Source organism: Bacillus rossius, chromosome 15 (assembly GCF_032445375.1).
Source record: "Bacillus rossius redtenbacheri isolate Brsri chromosome 15, Brsri_v3, whole genome shotgun sequence".
NCBI lineage: Eukaryota > Metazoa > Arthropoda > Insecta > Phasmatodea > Bacillidae > Bacillus > Bacillus rossius.
This window is the reverse complement of record NC_086342.1, coordinates 33232441-33259947: the sequence shown is the minus strand read 5'-3', so window position 1 is coordinate 33259947 and position 27507 is coordinate 33232441. Positions and strand designations below refer to the sequence as shown.

Genomic DNA, 27507 nt, shown 5'->3' with positions numbered 1-27507 from the left:
CTATCTCTAACTCTCTATATATGACCCTTTATAATTTTTACTATTTTCCATGTACAATTTTCTGTATAATATAAATTGTCTCTATACATATATCCCTAAATTTAGCCATATACCTCTAAATCACTCTATATCTCTATGTATCAATGTTTCTATCTTTATCTCAGTCAATTTCCACATATATATCCATAGCTCTATCGCTCTGTATCTCTCTATATATCTGTATATCTTCCTCTCTATCTCTCAATACCTCTCTCTCTCTCTCTCTCTCTCTCTCTCTATATATATATATATATATATACACATATATATTCCTGTTTATATCACTATCTTTTAAAAAACAGAAGATTAACACAACATTCATATTTTTTCCCCTATCTTTATTTTTATCTATTTTTTACGCGTCACATGTATGACATAGGTACATATTCGAATTCAACGGTGTGTCAAAATTTCAAAGCAAAACGTGAAGAACTTTCGGAGATTTAATATTTTGAACGAACGAACATTTACATTTTCATTTATACAGATAAAGTATTTACGATAAGGTTCTTTCATTAAGAGTGATAATTTTAATATTGTAATTTCCAGTTTTGAATTCAGATTTTTGTGTGCTTTCATGTGTGAAAATATCCAGTACAATTATCATTTCTATCGTGTAGTGACTCATGATTCCTGAACGTTTAGAAATCATTCAAAAATTTTACCAACGTGGCAGCTCAGTTGTGGTTGTTCATCGTTTGTTCACCAGCAAATTTGGTCGCCATCGCCGTTTCTCCAAGCTATACGTCGCACTGTGACAAATTGTTCACTCTACGCGACCAGAAGCCACCAAGAAGACAGCGTGAAGCGCAAAGTGATAAAAATAGTCACAGCAGTAGCGGCCAGTATTGAGGAAGTGCCGAATAAATATAGACTACGAAATTCTCAACGTTAATGACCAGACCATTTTTGATGACAGCATTGCAGAAATGGAACCGCGCGATTACCAAACTTTCCTGTTAGGGCGGAACGCGCTACCTAATGAAGTATGCATTGCCGTACAGCACCAGGATATCTGTACTTTACCTTCACGGTAGTTTCTGTGTATAAGAGATATACGGACAGAGACAGTTGGCACGACGTCAATATTCTACAATGGAATTCTTCACCAAATCGAGCTTATTACATAATTTACTTAATGACATCAATATGTAGACCATACAAGAGATGCGAGCATGACATATGCTATGCAAAATTACTTTTCGCTCAAGACGAACGGTCTGATGAAAATATGGGTGCCTGGGGCATCGAGGAAGAACACACGCTACCTGTTTATGCCGAAGAAAAACTCGAAGTTTTGTGTTCCGCTGTCCATGCTTCTTTGGTTTCGCTGAAGAATAGACGCATAATATTCGTTATTTGAAAACAAAAGCTCATACTGCTTTTAGGGACCACGCACATTAAAGGAATTTTCGCTGTTACAGAAAATCCACAGGATGTTTCGCTAACACGACAGTCTATTGATTGGATGCTGTTTCACGTCCAAGTGAGCACGATGGAATGGAACGTATCAAGTTGCTGGAAAATGTAGAAAATGACAAGAGCATTGACAGGAATCGATCGAATCAATCAGTAGATTTTGATTGCATATTTTTTTAAAGAATGTTTTGAATTTCCCCCGATTTTCTAGCTAAATAATTACAAATTTCTAAGATGGTGTCTAAATTTCTAGATGGCGGTTGCCACAGTAATAAATGATTACTGCACTCTAGCGGGTAAAAATTAAACTAAAATGTCGCCAGTGCACTCTAGCAAGTTAAAACAATGTTACAGCCCCCAGCAGACGAAATCAATATGGCGGACATGACATCATACTAGCTGGTGATATATATATATATACATACATTGGCATTAGTGGTAGGAGCCTGGAAACATATCCTAGCTTGCTTCAAAGTCAGCTAATCAAATGGATAGTAAAGTCCAGCTTCGCTACGGAAAAACCAAGATACATCATAGTCGGGCTTTAGACTGGAAGACAGCTCAATGCAGGAGTCAACCGCTCCGTGATCGATAACTTTCAAGTACGTAATGTAAAAAGTTTTTTAAACAGCGAAAGCTACCCGTATGTCGTCATGAACATGGACTGTGAAAATAGAATATTTCTTCTTGCGCATATCAAATATATTATCATACTATGGTCGAGGACAGTCACAGATACTAAGTTCCGACAGTTTCAAGAACAAGGCTCCGATAATAGTGTTTGGCGTTTCTAAGCAGGACGATCGAATAAATTTAAACATCATCTACTGTAGGATCGAGATACCGATACGCTTATGCTTTTTGTCTGGTACTTCATGATCGACTTGCATCGTACAATTTTCGAGACAAGCTTGTGAAGTTGTATAGAAAAGTATTTTCTAGCCAGGCTTCAAGGCTGTGGATTGTTGATTGTAGACGCTATCTTGCATTGTGACGTCAAGGCAGCCATATTGGATTGTTACGTCAAGGCAGCCATCTTGGATGACCTTTGTAAGGGTACGAAGTATTATCAGGTGTCAAATTTGTTTATTTTGATTTCTTAGAATCTAGTTGCCATGGTTACTGTGAGTTAGTAAATATTGTTTTTTTTTTACTTGGCGGCAACAAAGGAAAAAGTAAGTTTTTTGTTTTTTTTTTTTAAATAAGAGATTTTCGGTTGTGACCGAAGAATATCAAACTAAAAAGTTAAAAATAAATATAGTTTAAAAAACTAATTAAACATGCTTTTAAAGATTATCAAACTAAAAAGTTAAAAATAATTTTAAAATTTAATTTATGACAATAGTATATAAGCAATATTAGTATAAATGAGAAAAAAGCTTGAGGCGCTTTGTGGCATATTTTTTGTATATTAAGCGCCCCATGCTTTTTTCTCATTTATACTAGTATTGCTTATATACTATTGTCATAAATTAAATTTTAATATTATTTTTATCTTTTTAAATTTGATAATCTTTAAAAGCATGTTTTTTTTTATTTTTTTAAACTATATTTATTTTTAACTTTTTAGTTTGATATTCTTTAAAAGCATGTTTTTTTAGTTTTTGAAACTATAATTATATATAATTATCATAGGGAAATGAGTTACCGACACTACCTATTACCATCTGAGATAACTATTTGGAGTTGCAACGTCACAAAGAAATGGTAAAGTCTCTCCGAATCATTTACAGTTAGATGTATGGATATAATCTTAGAATTTACCGGGGGAAAAAAAAAAAAAAAAAAAAAAAAAACATTTTTTTTTTCGGCGTGGCCGGGAGTAGAACCCACGATCGCTGAATCCGAAAATTGACGTCACAGAAGTTCAAAGTTCAAAGTTCAAAAAGATTTTTATTATACATTTTTACACTTCACTGTTATTTGACAATGGTTTACAAGACACGCCAGCACACAGTGCTCTTTTGCCTTAAAATACATTATTATTAAATACAAGTTACACTTTGCTGGTATATACAAAATTCACAGAGGTTAACAGAAAAATAAAAGCGGTATATACAAAGGAAAAGTTTAAAACCTTTGGTTTTGTCTGGAGCCCCGGGGCTCTATGTTTGGGGTATGGAAGTTATTCTTCACTCATATACACTATACACATTAATTAAATTTGAGAAAAGGGAGGAAAAGATAAAAGCATACAGGTAGATAGATAACTCAATATATATACACTTAATTTCTGGCAATGTCGCTATGGGCGGCGTTCATTGGTAGTGCGTCGCACCGGCACTGTGGTGGGCGTCCGTTGCACTGCACTGATCTTCTTGACCGATGTTAAGATTCTTGAGAACTGCCCAGTCAGGGTGGCCCAGAAGTCGCGCGCATTAGACCGCTCAGCTAACGAACGTAATAAATTTGGTGGGACATTTTATAGTGATGAAGCACTCACTCTTAGTCGAAAGAGTTACAGACGGACAGACAAACAAACATACAGGTGAAGCTAATATAAAGCATGTAAAAATAAAAATAAGAGATTTTCGGCTGTGACCGAAGTTGGTTTTGTTAGTTTGTGAGTTCAGTAATTTCGGTGGAATGTTTTTTACAGTTGAAACAATATGAAGTATATCTTTATTATTGAATTGTATATATCAAGGATACATACACCTAAGTTACATATGTTTACAATTTATTCCGCATAAAAATGTACGCCATTTTAGGCTTTAATAATTGAAATCCAAGTGACGCCATCACTGTATAATATATTAACGGCGTAATATCGAGTTTTAATCTGGATATTTTGACTCATTTAGGTGCAATAACTAAAGTAACATTAATTGCAATGGCACTAGTGATTTGATTCCACGGAATAATCGACAATGTTCAGCACACTGCACACTCAGGTCTAGTGGTCTTGAGTGTAGTATCTCATGAGTCTACCAACTATATCAGCATTAAAATTTAACCCTGAGATTATTATTATAAATTTTACAAACTTTTGGTACATGTGCACACTGATTAACGGCCACGCTAATTCAGGTATCATATCCCGATTTTTATTAAGGAAGTTGGAGTATTTTCAAGTATTATTATTTTCATATTATTTTATTAATTTTATTGCATGCTTATAGATTTTTCACGTTGTTGGGATTGCATTCAAATAAAATGAGTTCTAAGTTCTTACTGATTATTGTATGTTTTACCAACTTGCCTCATTAGTTGTGTGCATATTATGTTACCCTTTCACTAGTTACTCTGTTGTTACACATGGTTGTAGAGTAGTGCAGCCTGGGTAAGTTGTCTCCCTATAGAAGTGTGTTCAAGCTATCACTTACCCTGCAAATCGTAATTTTCAGAGTAAGCTTACAGAGTGATAGAATGATACCTTGAACTTTGTCCTTGACCATTGACCTTGACCTTCGAAATTTAAAAAAATTGACTAAAAATTAGTATATATGTATTGGCCAAAAATCCACCATTTCCAGTTTTTGACAAATTATCCGCTAAAAAAATCTGTAAATATTTTAATTTCTCTATTTCGAGGTAAAAATTCTTATTTTGAGAGAAAATTTCTTGCTTTAATCCTCAAAAACCAAAAAATTCGAAATTCGAATAATCATTAAAGACGTTTTCCTAAGAAAGAACCAAAATTCCTCAAAGAGACTTAAAGCCCGCATCTAGAAGCCTCCAATAAGCCTCTGGCAGCCATCTTGAATGACCTTGACCTTGACCATAAAATTAAAATACTTTAATTATTAATAATAATTTCCGAAAATATTTTAAAAAAATTATAAAACAATTGCTTAGTATAAATTTAGTTACTAATTCGATTTCAAACCTCGGTTATATTCCCGGCAAAACAAAACAAGTAATTTAAAAATTAAAAATATTTAAACAATTTTAATAAAAAAAATTTGACATCACAACCGTCATCATGAATTATGACGTAACCCATGCAATCATCGTTATGACAGCTGAAAATCCGTATTTTTTTAATGATAGAAATTCTGTAAAAAAATTTAAAAAAATTAATTAATTGAATTTTCATAAGCATTCCGCTATCTTGAATTAAGACTTCACGGTTGCACATTTTGTCACGGTCGGCATCTTGGATTTTATAAACATTTGCACTTTTCGTTACGCCCGCCATCTTGTATGTCTATGAAGTTACCGTTGCAATTTTAGTTACGGCCGCCATATTGATAATCCTAATTATTATCAGATATATTCGGAAAAAATTTAAAATTTATAAAAAATTAATTAATCAATGTTTAATAAAATATTATTTAAAAACGCTTTTACATCATGGAATCCTCGGTTCGAACCCGGTGAGATCATTCGATTAAAAATGGCAACGGATCCTTCCTCCACAGAAGCCAACGGCAGACTGACCTCCCACCACTAATACCAAGGTATACCAGCTAATATGATGTCATGTCCGCCATCTTGATTTCGTCTGCTGGGGGCTGTAACATTGTTTTAAGGCTAAGATCCTTAGTTTTGCAGCCTCCAAGAAAATTATTTCTCCCATGAATATCGTAGTAGATAAAAAAATTAATAAACAGTAGAATTGTAAATAAAACTTTGAATTTTGTAAATATGATGATGAAAATTTTCTCAAAAAATTATTTCTTATTTAATTTTAATTTAGAAATTTTCAAAACTAAATATTAGGTATATATTTAAACGGTACACGGCTGTTACTTTGCACACAACTTAAAGGAGGTACAATGAACAATTCTTCGGTTTAATTTTTTTAATACAACGTACAGAATTTAAATAATCTGAGTACAAAATATTGTGATTTAACTGTCACTTGCCGCTGATGAAAGGAACGAGTTCAACAGTTTGCCGCTAGAGCTCCGGTTAGTTCCGAGTTTACTCACTAGATGCCTCGAATATCGCAGGAGTTCAGGCGGGAATATTATCGCTTCGAAACGGTCAAAACACAACACTAGTATCAGCAATAGTAAGTGGACGTGTATTTAAAATGAAGCACAGCAGGAAATGGAAAGAAGCCCATCGACGCCAACTTGAGTAAGTATTTTTATGTACTTGTTCTACATTGTAATCACATATTGTATTTTTTTTTCCCCGGAAAAGTAATTCCAGTCCATTCATATGTATATATTTATGTTATATATATTTATATTATTAGCCGTTTTATTGGTTTAGAGTTTAAAGAATTTATTAATTTATAACTAGCGGTAATTTTTTTTTTTTTTAAATAATTACATTACCCTTTTCTTGTACATACTGTGTTGGTGTTAAAATCAATGGCATTATATTAAAAATCCCTTTCGCCCGTATATTTTGTAGTATTTATTTATTTGATAAAGGTTTGAGATAGTATTTCGAATTTTTATAAAAAATTAAGACGTATATATTATATAGCGTAGTTACTCAAACAATGATTTTTTTTTGTTATTTCACCCATTGCAGTGATGCTTGGTTATATAAAAATTTAAAAATATGAATATTCTTTTAATGTGATACATGTTTCCTAGTAACTGCAACACCTCAAATTAAATAACAAATTGATATAGCAATGAAAGAGATTGTGTTTATTCAATATTTCCCCATAGTTTTTTGCTATAGCGAAAATTAAGGATAACTCTGCAATGATTGGGTGTATCTAAAATTGTTTCAGACAAAATTTTTTGATAACGTTTATAAGATTTACAAACAGTTAGAACATATTCGATGGTGTGCCTACTGCAATGATTTTTTTTTTGTCAATTCCTGTTTAACCCCTGCAAAAATGGTTCGTCTAATCAAAAATTGTTTCCGACAAAAGATTTAGTTAAAAAATTACAAGGTTTTTGAAGAATTATAACGGATTCGATAGTATGCATAATAAGAGAGTTACGATTTTTTTGGTCCGAAACACTTTAATTTTTACACCCCTTGCAGTTATGGTTGGTCGTATCAAAAACTTATTCAGACAAAAGTTCTTCCTATTTTTTCCTTTAAGCTTTATGTTCACACGGATGCGATATGCATCATATTATGGAAGTTGTTGCGATTTTTCTGTTAAAAAAAACCTTACCCATTTCTACCCCTATGGACTGATTTTGTCCATTGACGAACTCGATCGAGATTTTCCATTACTTGATTTTATGTATCAGTTTGGAATTGATGTGCGAAAAATTACGGCAGTTATCGTGTTCATAAAATTGTGATATATATATATATATATATATATATATATATATATATATACATACATATACATATAACTTTAGAACTGATGATGGTTATGGGTTTCTTGGACTATGAAACGTAAAACTACATAAAATCTTTCAGGAAGTCGCACCGCTGCGCTGGTACGTTGAAAATTCTATATTTTTTTTAATGATTTTTCCTTACGTATTTGAAATTTTCTAAAGAAAGTAATGTAAGGAATAAGAATTAGATACAAAATGCACGTTTTATATGCCATAAAAAAACATTGGTGTGCTAAAACAAAATGAATGCAAACAAAACAAATATCGTAGCAGGACTGTATTTGATACGGGGGAGTTTAGACTAGGAAATCAAATTTGTATAAATGAGTGCATACGTATTAGTCCGCGGCAATTATTATATAGTTATCGATGGTTTTCATGCATTCTACGCGGCACAAACATATTATGAATTTTTAAACTTAAGTACTTACTTAAAAATTCCATTTGAGTTGTAACTGTTCGTTCTAACCTGGGAAATACAACCTAAATGACAAGACAAATCATATTACATGTCGTACATCGTTCCATTAAGTCAAAGTTTATAGTATATTCCTATAACAAATGCGTATATAAAATACAGTATATAATGCACTAAAAACAAGCAGGCCATTTAGAAAAATTTTATTTTCTGTTGACAGTTTACGTGCACAAAAACATAACATTTAATCGTCTCTGGCACGTTATGAGATTAAGTTTATTTTAGATACTTCCTCTTTCGAAAAAAATAAACAAACAATTTCGTCACATACTGTTTTTTTCTTCTGATTCCAGCAATCCTTCAACTCATTGTCTTACAGAATACCAACATTTCATTACAAGTTTTTCGCTTAAATGGCCCATTATTAAATTAAATCTTGACTAATTTTATAAAAAAAATATTTAACCATAATCACGATGATATCCGTGTATGTAAACAGTTACGTAACACTACAAATGTGAAAATGTACCCACACACAAACGAAATTTCGTTTTGTAGCATAAAGATTAATACAGTAGATAAATATTTTTCAAGTTTAGTTTTGTAATATTTACTTTTTATTTCCGAAGGTACAACTACTGTTTGCAAAAATAATGAAAAAAAATTAAGTACTATTAAAGAGCATCTACAGGTTTAAAATTTGCCAAATGTAATACTATATGAATTCTGAGCAACATATTAAGTTATTGACAACATCTTTTATAGTTACGTAAAATTCAGTAACATGCTAAAGGTGGTTCAGAATAGAATTCAAAATTCCAAAGACAGTTTAAGCATTTTTAAATACAAATGCGTAATTAATCACATAAAAAACATGTTAGACATTTTACCGTGCCACCTATTGGTCGAAACTTATGCTATAATGTGTAGTAAATAAATCAAAATTTCCGCAAAAATTGCTATAAGTGCACCCAGAAAAAACCTTAAACAATTCGAGAGTAAAATCAACAAACAAAAACCACTTAACTCAGAAATATTTTAAAAAATATTACAGATGAAAATAGACAACAGAGAGATTAATGATTAATGGACTAAATCTAGGCAAACAGCAGATGAATCACAAAAAAAAAAGAAGGGGGGGGGACAGGCTATTTTTAATTAAATAGTTTCCTTTAAATAAATTTTTAATAAATCTTAAACTAGCAAACTTAATGAATATTAAAGCAAAGGCAAATTAAAATTCTTTAACTACTCTAATGAATTATATTATTTCACTTAGGCTTGCAACATTAGCGAGAAAAAAGAAGAAGCTGGGGTTGACACAGAACCCTCTGCCTGCTGGTGATGGTCCTGCAACACCAACCTTGCCAGAGAGCCCAGGCGGTGAAAGTTCGGTCCCCACAGTGCCAGATGTAACCACCATGGCGTCTTCAGTGGCGGCGTGTACATCACGCAACACTGATGACAGTACACATACTCTGTCCGATGACTATCAAGGGTAAGCTTTACACTTACATATCTTGTTTGTGATATGACAGGTAAATTTAGAATTCATGTGATAATACTCATATGAATAAAAATTATTGTATGGGCTATGTTTCTTAAAAGGGAATAACTCTTCTAGGAATGATGACCTTCCTCCGCTGATAGTGGTTTACGAGCCTCCATTGCCACAGACAGATCCGGGACTCAGTATGTTAGAGGGTCGAATGATGGTTGACGTTCGTCACTTCATGGTGCAATGCCGTCTTCTGGAGAGACACAGGTAAAAATTGTTTTATGTAAAATTGAGTTATTTAGATTTTTTTCCACTACTGTTTACCGCCTTCTGAACGTTTAACCGGCTGGAAGGTTGAAAATTCTTCTACAAACTTATTGACTTCATTAGTTAGTAAGTAAATAGGATAGATATGTAACAATACCGATTTAAATTAATAAATGTTGAAAATAAAAGGAAAATATATTTGAGCCATATTGACGAGGAGAGATAAATAGCCAATGTAATCACAGCTAACGCATATATCGAGTGAACTGTGGTGGAGCTACTTACTAACGTAGTAAGCCTTTATTCGATAAGAGGTTAAACACTATAGTGGAAAAAAAATTGCACACCATATAAAATTTTCATCGGGGAAAGATGGACTTTTGCCCCAACAAACAAAAAAAATAATTACTATGCTAAAAAATTACAGGGTTCCATTTTTATCGTATAGTTTTACACTAAGCAATGCAAAGTTGAATTGCAGTACGAACAATATTATGTTTTTCTTTTAATTTCATACTTTTGGCAGCCGCGCAAAGGAACCCCCCTGCGCGCCGAGCGGACCAGCCGCCTACGGCCACTTCCTCCCGTAATTATTTAGTTATGTATATAACGATACAAAAATAAGGGCCAATCTCTCGATGCTGTCGTTCAACAATGGATTTTTCACTACCCAAGCATTTATTGTATCACTAACCCCTAGCAGTTACACATTTTCGTTAGTTATACAAGTTCGTTAGAAACACAATTACAAGGCAGTGGCGATTCTTTTTTTTTTTTTTTTTTTGCTTTTGGGGTCTGTAAAATTTTGTTTGTAAACAAATATTGGCCAGAAAGAATTATATATTTTTCAATTTAACTTCCGCTACATTATTTGCAACTATAAATGATCATAGAAACATAAGTTCCACGTGCGCGCACACACAACAAGTGAAATGAGGAGTTTTAGCAAATAAACATTGAGGTAATTTTCCAAAATACAATTTTAAAGACCTTTATACTGTGTTCTTACATTTGCAGTTAGATTTATTTAAATTCTTTGGCAAATGTTACAATTTAAAAACTTTGTTTAAGTATGTCCAGTTATTTTTTTAGGTAATTTTATTTGTTACAAGAAACCGAAGACCTTGCTGAAGTAAAATTATTATGTATAGAAATTGTGTTTAAATGGGTGTGTAATACTTAGATGAAATTGATACAGAATTATATGAAATAAAATTCTATTGTTTTACCAGCCTTTGAGCTTTCTGGCTGACGTGAAATTGTTATAATTAAACTTAGGGCCTAAATTTAGAATTGCTCGAATATGCAAAAAGTAATTCACTCGCTCACACAATGGCCTATACAAATTCCAACCCACTGTCAAAAGGGCTGGAAACTTTAAATTTGGGTCGCAGCCTCAATGATGAAAGTGGGAAAAGTACCAATTTTTATTTTCTAATTACTAAAAAAATAAAATTAAAAAGTAGGCACGCACCTTTAAAATCGGTGTATACCTTCTTTTGGAAGAACGTTGTTGCAGAAATTTTTTAAGAAACATAGTAAAAGGAACAAGATAAATATATTTTTTAATAATTTAAAAACGTAATATTCTAATTGTGCATATTCTTGTTACTTATAAGAAGATAGCATCATAACATTTGCACGCTTGGCTTACGACAGTTGGACGTGCCAACGTGTCTGCCGATATGGCGATAGTACCTATCTGTTCTACGAGTAATTAACATTTTAATACCTCAACGTAAATATCCAATTTATTTTTTATTAATTTTTTATTATTAATTTTTTGGAGGTGAAGACGATGACGATCGAAATAGTGTTTTACTATACCATGATGTGTAAGAGGGCAAATGCGCGAATAAATGTGGCCATGGCCATATGGCTTCTTGCAGCACAGTGAAATGCAAATGAAAATTGTATCCTTTTCTTGAACAACATTTCAGACTTACATTAAAATAGCATAATTTTTAAGCATGTAAAATGTATATCTGTTCGAGCCATGTCACAATTATTTTTTTATTTAATTGTGACATGCACATCAACAGTTTGGGAAAACTGTAGTGGTGTGCATGTTATTATATTGATAAGTACAAAGATAAAGAAGCTTCTGTTCATATTCAAAAATTAGCGAACTACTGGCATGTAAGTTTATCTCTTTCATTTTATTCTGTTCACATGTCACTCGACAGAGCTCAGGAGCTGCTAAGATTATTGTGTATGGTGAAACGAGGTAACACCCGTACTGATAACTTGACCACCTTACCTCAGTGCACTTCAACGTACATTTACGTATATATAGAATAATCTTTTATCACAAAGAGTCGGGCAGATCTTTCAGGATTCACTGCAAGCTATTTATGTTCGATTTTAACGACAGTAGTTTGGATGTATGCAATATTATGCTGTTAGAGCAGTTGTATGAAATTAATAAAATCACAACCTAACAGCTTGAGTACCAATGTATAGCAATAGTTATAGCTAAATTGCCGATGCTAGTAAAAAATTGTCTTGTTTATTGTGTGAAAGCCAAACGGGTAACAAATGTTTTTGGGAGATGTTACCAGAAATTATTATTATGTTGGTTTTACAGGTGTCCCATTTCATCTTCAGGAACATATTTTCTGGAAAGTGTCAACAGGTACGGTCTGCTGACAAATTTTAAATTTAAGTGCACTCACTGCAATCAAGAGCAGCAGTTCAAATCTGAGCCTGTGGAATGCCTTCCAGTGGGAAGAAAAAGAAAATGCAAAATCGATACCAACTTAGATATCAACGATAAGATTGTTTGGGGCGCAATTTCGGTTGGTCTAGGCTACGGACCATTGTATGAACTATTGTCACTAATTGATATGCATCCTATGAGCCCGGGTTGCTTTTCTTATCACGAGAACAGAATCGGAGAGCACTGGAAGGCAATGTTGCAGAAGGAAATGGAAGATGCTGCACTGGAAGAGTTCTCTATGGCGAAAGATGATGGACGCATCTGTATGGTTGGAAATGAGGAATATGCTTGGACCATAGGAATTTTGGATGGAGGTTGGAGCCAAAGATCCTATGGTCATAGGTATTCTGCTAAGTCTGGATGTGCTATAATAATTGGCTTCTACACTAAGAAATTGTTATTCCTTGGTGTGAGAAACAAATATTGTACCGCATGCATTCGGAGCGAACGGATGGAAAAGGAACCCACGCCTCACCTGTGTTTCCGGAACTGGACTGATTCTTCCACTGCAATGGAGGCAGACATTATAGTGGAAGGTTTCCGGTTCTGTGAAGCCAAGTACAAACTTCAATTTAAGAAGTTTGTTGGTGATGGGGATTCAAGTGTGCATGCAGCCATAGTTGCAAATGTTTCGTACGGAAGAGATGTTGAAAAGATTGAATGTGCTAACCATGTCGTGAAGAATCTCAAAAAGAATCTTTATGCCATAGCCAAGGGCATCCATATGCGGCATCTCAGCCAGTCGAAAATCAAAGCCCTCTGTCGCTGTGCAAGAGGTTGTATCAGCAACTGTGGGGGTGATGCTATGCTACTTCAATCAACACTTCTAAATGTGCCCAACCATGTGTTTGGAGACCATAAGTTATGCAATTTAGATGTGTGTGAGAGAGCTGGTAAAACAGCAAATCCCTGCAGTTATGACGCATTGCCTCGTGAATTGATTGTGGGAATCAAACAAGCTTTTGACCGAGTGAGAGCAAAGTCACAAGCACTTGTAATGGATCTCACAACCAACCAAGCAGAAATGTACATGTCATTAGTTGCAAGGATGGCTGGCGGTAAGCAGATAAACTGTTCACAGCAGGGGTCTTACAGCCGTAGGGCTACTGCTGCTGGTTTGTCTTTCCAACTTCGCTACAAATGGCATGGACAAACTATGAAGGCGATCACAGGTCACAGCCCTGGAGTGACTGTGAAGCGATTAATGGCAAAAAGACAGAAACAGCAGGTGAACTGTAGGCGAAGGTTGGATATGAATCTGCATGTACCACGGAAATCGGAATCATTTAAACCACAGGGTGATAAGAGCTATGGTCCTCATGCAACTCAGCCTCCAGCTTCTGGTCTTGAACTAGAAATTCTGACTGAGTCTGTGATGAGAAGCATAGAGCTTACAGTGCAAGAAAGGAATGATCTGGAGGTGCAGACACGAGATCAAGGAAGCAGTCAGTTGTGGATGAAGGAGCGGAGAAAACGAGTCACTGCTTCCTTTTTCGGACGTGTCTGTAAAATGAGGGAAAATACTTCGTGTAAAGTGACAGTGGAAGCGATTGTGTACAGTCGTGTATTGGAGAATGCTGCCACAATACATGGTCTAGCAAACGAGCGCATAGCTGTCGCTTTATACGAAGAACAAACAGGCCATACTGTTAAACAATGTGGTCTCTTCGTTGACCTTCAGCATTGCTTTCTTGCAGCTTCTCCTGATGGTTTAGTTGATGAAGATGGTTTGGTGGAGGTGAAATGTCCATACTCTGCAAGGGAACTTAACCCTTTAGATGCAGCAATGCAGCTGAAAACGTTCTTTTGCAGAGTTGTCGACGGCGAGCTTTGCTTGAATCGCTCTCACAATTACTACTATCAAGTGCAAGGGCAATTACACATCACACGAAGAAAGTGGTGTGATTTTGTCGTTTGGACAACGAAAGGCATTTCAATAGAAAGAATTGTGAGAGATGATTGTTTCTGGCTTGAGAAAATGGAGTCAAAATTGTTGCGATTTTTTAACAACTGCTTGTTGCCAGAGCTTGCTGATCCATGTCGTCCCAGGGGACAACCGATTCGTGAGCCAGAATATATTATACAGGCACAAAAAAATCGTTCAAAGAAACGCAAAATTTCAGATGTGTGAATTTTGAGAGACAGAAATTGTGTGGCTGACGAGAACTCTTTTTTTTAATTTGATACAGTGATGCTTTATATCTGATAAAAAAATTCTAATTATTGTTTACTTCTCATGCTTGTACAAATTGAACAGTACTGTAAATGTATTTGATGACATAAGCAATAGTAAGTTATTAGCTGATATTGAATACAAACATTTTTTTTTCATGACTACAAAAAATAAGGTTCTCTGGTTGGCGAGTGATTATATTATACTAATGTCAAAAAGATGTTATCGGGAAAAAATAAATGAAGTTATTTTATACCACTGATTCACTACCCATAAAATCAAACTGTAACGTCTTTGCAACTAGTATCTCATACAAGAAATATATAACATATTCGTGCTTCATTTTGTATAAAAATAAAACACATATATAATATCGGGAGACAGCCTTGAAAATCGTGCATATCACCAACATGGCCAATCAGACTCACAGTCATGTTTACGATAGCAAGACAGCTAGCAAACCAGTTCAGTTTATATGCAGCTTAACTGAAAAATTTATTCAATATTTTCGGGGTGGTTTTACGCTCAAAATTAATACAAAACCAAATCAGCAATCCTTGTATTATCATTTATAATACTACAAAATATCTTCCATTTCCTTCGAATTGTATTGAGCACTAAAATATTGATTTACTTTTGGCCCAGATTTTATTCGACGATACTCTGTAGAGTTTAGCTTGTTTGCATTCTTTATTTATTAGGTCTAAATCATGGCCAAATTTATTGAAGTGTAACACAAATTATATATTTGTGTGTGCCTGGTTAGGAATTTGTATGATGTACTTACTAGAAAAACTATGTCATATCAGTGTAATAGTTGTACCCTTACAAGCGTTGAATATTTATGAAACATTTTATTTCTTTTGTTTTTAAAGCCGCAGACTTGTATTTTATTTATTGCATTTAGACAACAACATGCGTCCGTGTTTTCTACATTGCACGCTCTGTAATATTTTGAATGTTATAGTAATTTTTGCTTTTTAAAATCTGTGATTTATGTGCAGTAGAATGATTTGTAATTTATGATTATTTCTTTTCATATTTTTAATGAGCCATTTGCTAATATTATATACACTTCTCCATTTATTATAATAAACACATATTCCATTATTGGAATTATTTCAGAATGGGAATCACAAGACTACAAAAACTATTCTCCTGCATAAGAAAGGTGATAATACCAGTAAAGAAAATTATCGTCCGAGAGCAATTACGTCTTATATTTAGGGACACCTGTATTTCGCTAATACATTTCGTGTCAAGGTATTTAACAAAACACTGTAGATTTTTCTTGTAATTATTGGCTGTGGTCGGTGAAGGCTGTTTTCCCGCACTTGACGGGGCCAATGAGGACGTAGTTACCGTACTGCTGCACGCCCGCAATTCGCCAAACCTCTAAGAAAAAAAAGCTACAGTTATGTGTGAAATAGCCTGACACGAGATGTATTCACGAAATACAGGTGTCCTTAATTATATCGAAAAATATTTGAACATTGTATGATAATTTTAAGTATGAAAAGTACAAAATACTTTCAAATTTAATACATGGTTTTACATCAACTCTAAGCACTAAAACCCATACTGCTTTTTATCTACAAAATAAATCTATACACGGCAACTGATTATGAATCAGTTGAGTTTTTTTTATAAAGCATCTAAGGCCTTGATTGTATAAATATATTGTTGGATAAATTAACTAAACTAGGAATACTATAAAATGCACAAAAATAGAAGAGTTTGATCTCAATGACATAAAGCATAATTTATCTATTTAGCACAGCCTGTATAATTGCTTCCCCATTGTCAAGACTAAAATTAAAAAAACTGCGAAAGAAGCAGTATAAAATATCTATCTCATTATCTTTGCGGGTGACTCAAATATCATACAAACAAAACGAAACGCAAGAAAGCATATTTTAAACACTGTAAATAACTTAGATTTTAAATAAAAGGATAATAATCAGTCTGTAAAATTTAGTTTTAACGATGAGTTGTAAACAGAACATCAAACATATATCATAGGTGTTACTGCGAACAGAGAACTCTCACAAACAATACAATTCCTTTCTGCGCAACCTGCAAGCTCCGGTACCTTCTGTAAAAAAAATATATAAATGTAAAACTTTTCCGGAAGTCGTACCATGGTAATGACTAAAATATGTAGCCTTACTTCTAAATCTAATTATCTAGAGAACAAATTGTATTACTTTATTTTCATGATTTAAACGGTAGCAAAATTAACACCTACATACGAACAGAAGTTTGCTCTTTTATTCATTTTTTTAGTTACGTGATAATTTTTTTGAGTTATAAAGAAATCCAACTTAAACAGTAAAAAAGAAAGGCTTTTAATGAAAAAACCTACTCAGTCATTATAGATAACTGTTCAAACCATTTAAGATTCATCCTGTTACATAAATTTTTATATTCATATACATCTAATGTATACACATATCAGAAAAAAGGCAATAAATTCATATTAACTTCATTATCAAACTATAATAAAACACAAAATACACTTGCAGAGAACCACCAAATATATTGCGTAAGTGTTTCTGCAATGAGTTAAACTTTAAAATTGACTTTATTATTTCAAAAAAATAATTTAAAACTCCAAGCAAATGTAAGAACACGTCTTCTAGATATAATGTAAGATTATAATGCCGTGTCCGAATTCGCCTGAAGAATATACTTGTAGATACTTTGGAAGTGACTTTGCAAGACTGTCAGAAATGGACGTGAAGTATGTATGCTATGCAATACGCAAGTAAATGAGTCTGTGTAATTCTCGCGTACTTGAAGTTGAAAATACTTCTTCATTTGAAATATTTTTGGTCATATTTTATATATCATTTAAATAATTTAAGAGGACGTAAAATAAATATAATTTATTTTGTATTTTACTGGTATCTATAAATAAATTGACAAAATTAATTTATGTATATGGATGTTTAAAACGAAGTTTCAACAAACACATGTACATATTTAGCCTACAGATCGTTACTACAAAACAAAAGTACAATAATAATGTATGTTGCCGTAAATTCACGTGACAGCGATGAAGTGTTAAAAAAAAAAGGACTAATTTCACATGCGTTTAAAAATAAAATCTAAACATCCTTTTCGGCTGGCTAAACATTGAACTTATCCGGATTCGTTAAAGGCAAGTGAAGTACGTAAGGTTGCAAACATGTAACTGCATTACTTTCTGATTAATTTTAATAAAATTATGCATATATCCAAAAAATGTTCAGTTAAAATTAGTATTGTATTGTATTGTATTTTATTTTATTGTATTGGTGTTTGTATCTGGGTATATTTTTATTGTGTGTTTAAGATTTATTGACTTTTGTGCCTCATGTACTTTTGGTGAAAAATGAAAATGTAATTATGTATTATTATCAGGGCCCAAAGCAAAACTATTTGTTCGTTGGCCGAAAATGAAATGTAGTTATACTTGTATATCTAAGAAAAATATTTGTATTTTGTATGAATGTAAGTATTTTATTATGTAAATTTTTATTACTTACAAATATTTCGTACTCATAATATCTAGTTTCCATTTGTCTTAAGACATAATAAAATGATATACTAAGCAAAAAATGTTTATTGGTTCGCAATTTTTCATTGTTACAATATTTTAAAATGAAAAATTTGCTATTCAGCAATATCAACTTCTAAAACGTGAGTAAAAATTATCATTAAATTATATCAATGGAATATTTATTGCATTAGTATTCCTTGCTCCTAATCACTTACTCTGGTTGATTACCTTCCTTATAACCTCAGTGATCTCGTAATTTATGTACACCTTTTTCCCACTAAGACGATTCAGGTGTAGATTCTGGAGCAGTGTTTTTTTTTTATGTACGGATGTGCCAATAAATCCATCAGTTTGGTGGTGGTGTTGGGGGGGGGGGGGGGGATAATACTACTCTTAAAATATCACTTTATCTGTATGCACGATAAAATATCCTTGGTTAGCTCCCTCCGAAATATTCTTATACAACCTATGACGTGTAGCCTACTCCTTAGATATTTTAAAACACGTTTGATTGCGTAGAGAAGGCGATTCTTCGAGTATGTGGCCCTTTCATAATTAAATTATTATTATTAGTTACAACTGATGTTTATTTCGAGCCTCTTTGACTTCCAGTTCATACATAAAATACGAACTACCAGTGATGCTTGACGTCACCAGTAGGGATAGCGTGAAGGAGCTCCTCATTTCGCCAGACGCGACTGGCATACACAAGTATTTATATTGCAATAACAAATTACTAAATGATAGTTTAATTTTCGAAAATATGATTATATTTTTTACAAGAAGTACGAATGCCAGGACATTTACTAATAACGTTTTTAAACATCACATATAAAAAAAAAAGTGTAATCAAAAGCCACAGGTCAGCTAAAAAAGCAAACAAAAACTTTTTTCTAGCTCTAGCCTCATGTATACATACATAAAAACATAATACATTTAAAACACTAAAATTAATGCAATAACCTGCAATATTTTGAGGACAGATATTCAGCTACAAAAAATTATCCGATAGTATAAAAAGTTCGCCTGTATATATATATATATATATATATATATATATATATAGTTGCACAGAAAAATACAGTTCTAATCAGATATCAATATAGCAAATAATACCGTTTTGCAACATAAAGTCATGCTATTAGATGGTCAACGTTCAACTGTTTGTATAATACACATACGCACACACCTGTGACAAAATGTGGAAAAAAAAAATAATTTTGTAGAAGCGCAAAACCTTTGTAGTACTCAGTTAAAAATTATTATTTTTTTTACAGGGGAAGGAAAACTACATTACTGGCCAGTTTATTTGAATGTAGTGGTTAGCTGTGAACGAGCGTTCTTGCAAAAGAGACCAAATCTGACAGTTTTGGCCACATAATCACCGCAGTAAAACATACAATTTGTATATCGTATATGTGTAGTGCACCAAATTAATATTTATTATAATTACCTTGGGTTGCACTCGGTTACGTACAGGTTTCTAACTGAAATGTACCAAAAATAGTAATATTTATTCCCTTGCGCTTTGTTGAGGATCGAGTAGTCTTGAGTGGGTGTGGTGGAAAGGGACAGAATGGCAAAGGGATTGGAAATCTAAATGCTCGCCGAGGCAGAGTACACTCTTCCCCCACCCCCCTCTTCCAGACCTGTCGTAAACATGACACCCCGCTGGGAGATAAGAATTCTGAGAACAGCGTCCTCTTTTCCCCCCCCCCCCCCCCCCCAATCCTTTTTCAGCGCGTCGCTACATCGTTCAGCCGTACTACTAGTGCGCTCTGTTGAGGACAAAGATAACTACGCGTGTCTTTGCCAGCTCGCGAGAAACTCAGGATCTTAGCCTTAACTTGCTAGAGTGCACTGGCGACATTTTAGTTTAATTTTTACCCGCTAGAGTGCAGTAATCATTTATTACTGTGGCACCCGCCATCTTGAAATTTGGACACCATCTTGGAAATTTGTAATTATTTAGCTAGAAATTCGGGGGAAATTCAAAACATTCTTTTAAAAAAAATCTGCAATCAATATACTAATTCATTCGATCGATTACTGTCCTTGGTTAGATAGTTGATTGATGTAAAAAAAAATTTAGATGTCACATCAATTTAACATAAGTGATAGGTTGGAAAAAAAAATTTACGGGCACAATTTATTACGTAATTTATTCTTTACTACAGGAACACTTGCAAAAGTTAGCAATTTAACAAATATTTAGTTCTGCATCGGATAGAACTGAATAATTCTTATCTCCAATCGGTTTACTGAAGACAGAGACCAGCCAGTTCCTTTTCCTACATTGTGCTGTTCTTCCCGTCAGAGGTTCTCGCTTCACATCATCGGAATTGTAAATGGGAGTGTTCACTGTCTTGAATGCACACTTCTTCAAATGGTCCTCCAACGGATATGGTTTTCCTTACACGCAGTCCAGCCACAAGTTATATTTTGAAGGTTCGTACGTCGATACTTCATCAGTAAGCTGATTTATAATGTTCTACTTCATATCGTCAAGAAAAGTACAAATATCTTTGCTCCCAACTGTCTTGGCCCCAATAGCTACAAATGCGCCAAGTACTCCAAAAGTCAATGCTCCAATGCCTCCTACAGCTACAAGTGTTCCAAAGCTCCAAGTGCTCCAATGCTCCAATTGCTCCAACAGCCCTAACTGCTTCAATTGATATAAGTGCTCTAACAGTTCCATCTACATTTAGCTACAAATTATTTCAATTGCATTTTTTGATCGAACTTGGCCTGGATCAATTATAAAATCTTCTAACAAAGAAGTATATAATCACAGGCAAACCACTTGAGACACTCACAAGTCAGCAGCCAATGAACTAGCGTTATTTGCGCGAGTGTACAGAGGATTGTGAAGGTCATCGAAACCGCGAATTTTTCCGGTACCTAGCCATGGCTGTTAGCTAGTGAGAAATCTTCAAACAACGAAGTGGCATAACACAAACTACCCAGTTGAGGTATGTCACCAGTCGGTGGACAATAAACAGGTGACATTTTCCCGATTATGTAGAGTACTGTGTCATTCTGAAAACGCGAATTAATGCAGTCTCTATTAATTACGAATGGGAGTGGTGCCTTAAGAGACAGGCAAAGGTTCGAAACATCGAAACGTGTTCGAATGTATGTATCTGGGACAGCGGCTCCAGTTGCAAGCGACCAAGGTCGAGTGTGTTTTGTGTTGGTGTGTGTGCGTGCGCCGAGTCCCGACCGCAATCCGTCTCCTCTTACGGCCGACCTCCAAGCAGTGACTGACGTACACCCACCGCAGTGTTGCCAACGTCGGGAGAACTTTCTTAGGGAAGCCTTCATTTCACAGGCGAGAGAGCCACACCCGAAGTTCCCCGAAGTTCCCCGAAGGCTGCTTAGCAAATAACTTTTTAATATGTAGCTATCCAGGGATAGGGAAACCGTTTACATGATTTCACAGTATCTTTAATGTAGCTATTCTAACCAAATCAACCGTCCACAATGTTTTAAAGTATTAATAATGTAGCTAACCTAACCTAATTGACAATTAGTTATAATGAGTTGTCCAAAATAAATAAACCCCGAAGATGCACGATCGGGCGTTTGGCTCTCTCGTCTGTGAAAAAAGGCTTCCCACTTTCTTAGCTAGAAACTCTACGCTAAAACAACTGAGACAACTGGACTTATATCCCTTCCTCCCTAAATCATGTGAATAACGTAACCAATTATCATTCCAATATCAACTTAATAATAAAGTCTTGCTTTATTTAAATGTACTAGACTAGGCTCCACACATCTATACCTGAAGAGGTCAATGTATTTCCTTTATTCACTGCTGCGCTGTAACGTTTTTTTGGTAAATGTAACAGAAATATTCATGTAAAATTACAGATATTTGTAAATTTGTACATTTACATGAACACAGCTGAATCACTACAAAATAGTGTTCACAGTAAATCTGAGTTCAAAATTTTCCCTGCGTTATTTATGCTTTGTATTGACTTAGGATCTCCAATAGTTAAAATTATTTGTAAACTATTGCACATTAATAAGCTCAATGAAACCAAATATTGCGACAATTTTTGTAAGATATCATCAGTATTATTAGAAACTATTTCTTGGCAAATGGTTTCCAAATGAATCTTTTCTAAAATTACAGAAAATGTTTTTCTGTGTACTACATTTTACTTCAGGTCCGTATTGCATTTTAAAATATCCAATTTATTTTATTTTTGTGTTAGCTTCTTATCTGAACAACGCGAATCAAACAGCTCATGATTAAATGAAAATTACATTTGAAAATGTAATGATGAACATGATATATTATCTCCTAATAATAATAATAACAACGAGATTATGGCGTTTCAGTATCCTCATGGACTTTTATCAAGAGATAAGTCTGAAATAAAAATAACCACTTCCGTGAACTTTCTAAACAACCTAATGCTTAGGATCGAATTTGTTTCTTTTTCCTCACAATTCTAGCAGCACGTAACAGACGTATTGCCTACATAGAAATAGGATTGCGTCTCGTTTTGTCCCATGTTCTTTACTTATACTACCATTTCATGTAACAATCAACCTGTGGGAATTTTATTTTTCTCTCTTGCGCATTGAACTGTATTTTCTTAAAAATACGCAAGAACAAATCATTAATGTTAGGCATTCCCACCAGGTATTTTTTTTTATTTTTTTTTTGCAATTTCACAAGATATTATTTTTTAATAGGACACATTTAACGGATGTTCCATTACGTTATCATTGCCTTCTGTACATCGTAGCAAATCGTTTTACCACATATTCCCTAAGCGTCATTTATTATTTGTTATATTCGTATTTAAATTTTTCTAATTGCATCGTGATATCTGCAACAAGTTTTTTTGACGTGACAACGTCTAATAAATCGATGAACGTCGGCTGCACGCACGGAAAAGTGTCCAGTAACGCACATTGTCCCGTTACGCTGTGTCCCGTTACGCTCATTGTACGCTTGTGCCGCATCTATCTCTCTTCCACTCGATTGGAACAACCATCGATTTGACTTTTTCGAGGCACATTAAACTTGAAACACTCCCATTCGTTTCCTACTTTTCCTATCATCGTCCTATCCTTAACAGAATAACACAGATTGGAAGAAGTTAAATAGCACACATGTACAAAAGTTAAAGTTAAAATAATGTCTTCGTTAAAGTAATAAACATATTTGAATTAATGAGTGCAAATAAAAGTAAATTTATCAATTAAATTGTATATTTCTTTTCACTCCTTCTTTGTATCCATACAAAATGGTGATAATTCATTAAAAATTATTGAATTGTATTCATAAAAGTATGCAATCATATCATCAATCTTTTGTTATGACGTTGTAACGTTGAACTATCGTCCGTAAACCGACTTTACAGACAACCAATTGTTTTAAGTGTAACATCTGAACTCTCAGTAAAAGGCAATTTGGTGGAAGTAATTGTGAATTGAATGGAAGTCACATGCAACGGAAATGTGTAACCACGGTGCTGCCATCTGTGTTGAAAGGTGCGAACCAAAGTTCACAAAGCTAAAAGAAAACTTTATAACTTTAACTGTTTAATAAATTATAAGAAGATGTGCAGTTTTGTGATAAAATTCCTTATCAATAATCAGGTCCAAAGCAGGGGTTAAGTATTTTTCCAAGACTTTAGCGCTTTTATAAGAGTATTTTCATGATATAGACGAAAATTCCGCTCAGCAAATGGAATGATTCGATAGTCAACGTAGCTGCTCCGGCAACGAAATCTAGCAGTGGGTGTAGAAACTACGTGTGGAGCTAGGCTTGACAGTGATTGGCACCTTGCACCGCGCCTGTCTTACACACAGTCTCGTGCCACTCAGTCACATTCTCACAGTCCTGTCGTTCCACGTCACACGTTTTTCGAGGGGGGGGGGGGTGGTCTCTCACCCTCTTCGCCAATGTCGCACTTCCATTTACTCGCAGAACTCTCCGAACTCTCGGAATTCGATAGGAACTCTAGTGGAGGCCGGCTTCTTCGCATATATATGCGTGGCGACCTTCTCGAAGGGACGAGAGTGGCAGTGAAGTGTTGCTTCACCCCGGACCGACCCGATGCCCGAAACACCCAGAAAGGCGAAGCTTATTCACGCCACTCTTCGCGGCGGCCTCTGCAAGCCCGGCATTCCCGGGCCGCTAAAGATGACAATAGCCTGTGGCGGGGTGATGCACGGGGAGCGGAGGGGGTGGGTTATCGGGGACCCTTGTAATCCGGCCAGGCACGCGTGGCATGCCCTACGTCAATGGACGGCGCGTGACGTCAGCAGCCGTGCAGGGCCGCCAGCCAGCTCCGAACCTGGCACGCATCACGTTCCTGTCCGCATTCGTAACAATATAAATAGTATGGAAAAATAAATTTACATTCCACTAGTAACTGAAAAAAAAAATGATGGTTCTTATATTACTTAAAATTAACGTTCAATTTAGACAACTATATTTAGGTTGAAATAAGCTCATTCGGCAACACCGTCGAGGTTTATTTCATACTTTTTTTCCCCCACTGAAGGAAAGTGCACCGTCTGTCTTGGTCGCGATGGAACTATTCCAGAGCCACCGAAGCAGCGCGCTGATTGGACGCCGGCGCAGCGACGCGACTGTTAAAAGGCAGGCCGCGTCGGGACCGCCAATCACGCTGATGGGCCGGCGGCGAGATATCGCGAGTACTCCTCAAGTGGAGAGCCGGGAGAGCGCTCTTCCGAGACCTTCCCGCCGCATCTAGATTGTAGGTCGCGGGGACTTTTTGTCCCACTGCCCGCCTGCCCATTAAGCTCGTTGCTGTCGGCATTTGTGGCTATCTTCAGGCGTGTCCACCAAACTTATACTTTGTTTTTAAAAAACACTTTGTTGATTAAAAAAGTACAGTCATTAATAAACATTTTGTGGTTACAATTACGAACCGCTACGACTTTGTATGGAACGGGATGTATTGAAATTTCAAACAAGAATAAAGAATTTAAAAAAAAACTCTTTTCCTTAGGGATATAATCTGATGCAACGGTTTTAAATCTCCACCGGTGTATTTTCATTAACTTTGAAAGTTTTTTATTGATTTTTTTTTCTCATCCCAATCCTTTTCTGCTGAGCAATATTTTCTCCAAGCCCACTTATTACCAGGGACTGGAATAATTCGCGGTTAGACTGCACAGTCCTCTTTACACTCGAGCAAATAACGGCAGTTAATTGGCTGCTGACCTGTGAGTCGTCTCGACTGTTTTACCTGTGATTCGATACTTCTTTAGTTGAGTGTCCAGAATACATTTAAGTCAACAGCGAGAGCAGCCTAAATGTATATGTAAATTAATTTTAGCATATCGCCGAATGAATCTACGAAAAATGTCCTCTCTCTAATAAAGATACTACTGCGAATGATGTGATTTAGAAGTTTCGCCGCCAAGGAAAGTTGCGTAACGCACACAGCTTCTTACCTTACGTAACTGCGGAATGGTGTTTATAGCTTTCTCGAGTAGGTACCGATCTGGTTAACCGCATTGCGTTTGCTTTCTAAATACTTCCTCGTTATGAACCCTCACTTACTTGAGGAAAACATCTAGCCAATAGAGGATTTTTCTTAAATGTGCAATCCGAATTACAGAGCTTATCATACATAAGTAATTTTATTTACAAACAATAAATTAACACATTGGTTTGTTTACATAAATTATATGTACATGTGTAGGGAACTGCAGAATGCGGGTTGTTATATGGTTGCATACTAAATTGCAAACGATTATACAATTGTATGATCCATTTCTAGACACAGGAAAAATTAGCGTGTTCGTTGTGATAGTTTAAAATTCAACAACGTATATTAAACTTCTCGGTGTAGCAAGTTGTTTACACGAATAGAAAGCTTAAAAAGACACTGTAGAACTTGTAACGCCAAGCCTGCTTACGAGCTAGAGGACAACGATGGATCTACTAATCTAAAGAAGAGTGTTCTGCATTACAACAATAATTTTCCTTTCTTGAACGAGATTATGTTGATAGCTCTTCCGATCTCGTCAAAGAACTTAGATTGAAGGGCGATGATTTATAGAAGAATGACGACAGTGGAAGAATCCTTAAAATTAAAAGTGAGAATACATTGAAGCCGAATTCAAGTAGATCCTCCGTACTATGTAAAAAAGATGGACTCTTAAAAAGGAAACTTGAAGACGATGAAGAAGCTTCGACATCAACGATTTCGGATTCTTATAGTAATCCAGGTGAAGACATTGACTTCTACGATGGTGTCGACAGTGACTCTGAGGCTGGTGACAAAACCAAGGACTGTGAAGAACCACCTAAAGCTGTCGGGATCGAAAGCTGTGATGAAGCCCTGGGACCTAAACGGTGGAAAATCGTGAAAAAAATAAATAATTCTGATCAAGCTTATGATGAACATTGAGTGATAGTGATCGTAAAAAAATTAAGATCTGACATTCCAGGAAGATGATGATATCAGAAGAGATTGATTATATGTCATGTGAAGATCTTAACATATTAGTTGATCGCCTGAGACTGTTGGTGGCATCTGTTCGTAGAGGAAACTACTCGTATATCGACGAAGTATCGTCCATACTTAAAGAAATGCGGGTAGCTGCCTAAATACAATAATCACTTGTTTAACTTGTATATTTGCATCGCAAAGGTATAAGTATTTCAATTTCAACCAATCGCGAAACGGATATGAAAATATTTCTGATATCTAATTATTATAGGTAAGGAAATCTTGTAAATTCGTTTGGCTGCAAGCGAGAATGCAAATCTTTTTGTTTTACTGTGTTCAGGATTGGACCGCAGTAATTTGGACACCCTCCCTCTCTAAGAGAGAATTCAGGTAGTGTTGATTAATGAGGAAAAAAAATCTCACTTAGAAATTAGCCAACAGAAATTCAAATGTTCGTGGACCAAATATAAGACTTTGAATTTTAGACTGACGTCAATCAAGTTCACGAAATTCCCGGGTCTATATTAATTATTACAGACAGGAAAAATTCGTGTGCTCATTTGTTGAGCGGCTAAAATTCAAATACATATACCTTTCACCTGCGTTTTCTATTGGCTCACTGTTCATCTGGATGACGCTGGGCCAATGAGAATCCCTCAGCCAAAGAAGTATCGAATCACAAGTAAACCAGATGAAACGACTCACAAGTCAGCGGCCAATGAACTAGTGTTATTTGCCCCATTATACAGAGGACTA

The 27507-nt window shown here is 35.0% G+C and overlaps 1 protein-coding gene across 1 annotated transcript; it reads left to right on the top strand.

The window, feature by feature from the left end:
• Positions 1-8516: 8516 nt before the first annotated feature.
• On the top strand, positions 8517-25041 carry LOC134539673 (uncharacterized). The gene is made up of 4 exons (XM_063381861.1): positions 8517-9592; positions 9719-9859; positions 12447-14055; positions 24871-25041. Exons 1-4 carry the CDS (start codon positions 9351-9353, stop codon positions 25039-25041), a joined length of 2163 nt encoding a protein of 720 aa, XP_063237931.1. The 5' UTR covers positions 8517-9350.
• The last annotated feature ends 2466 nt before the right edge of the window (positions 25042-27507 follow it).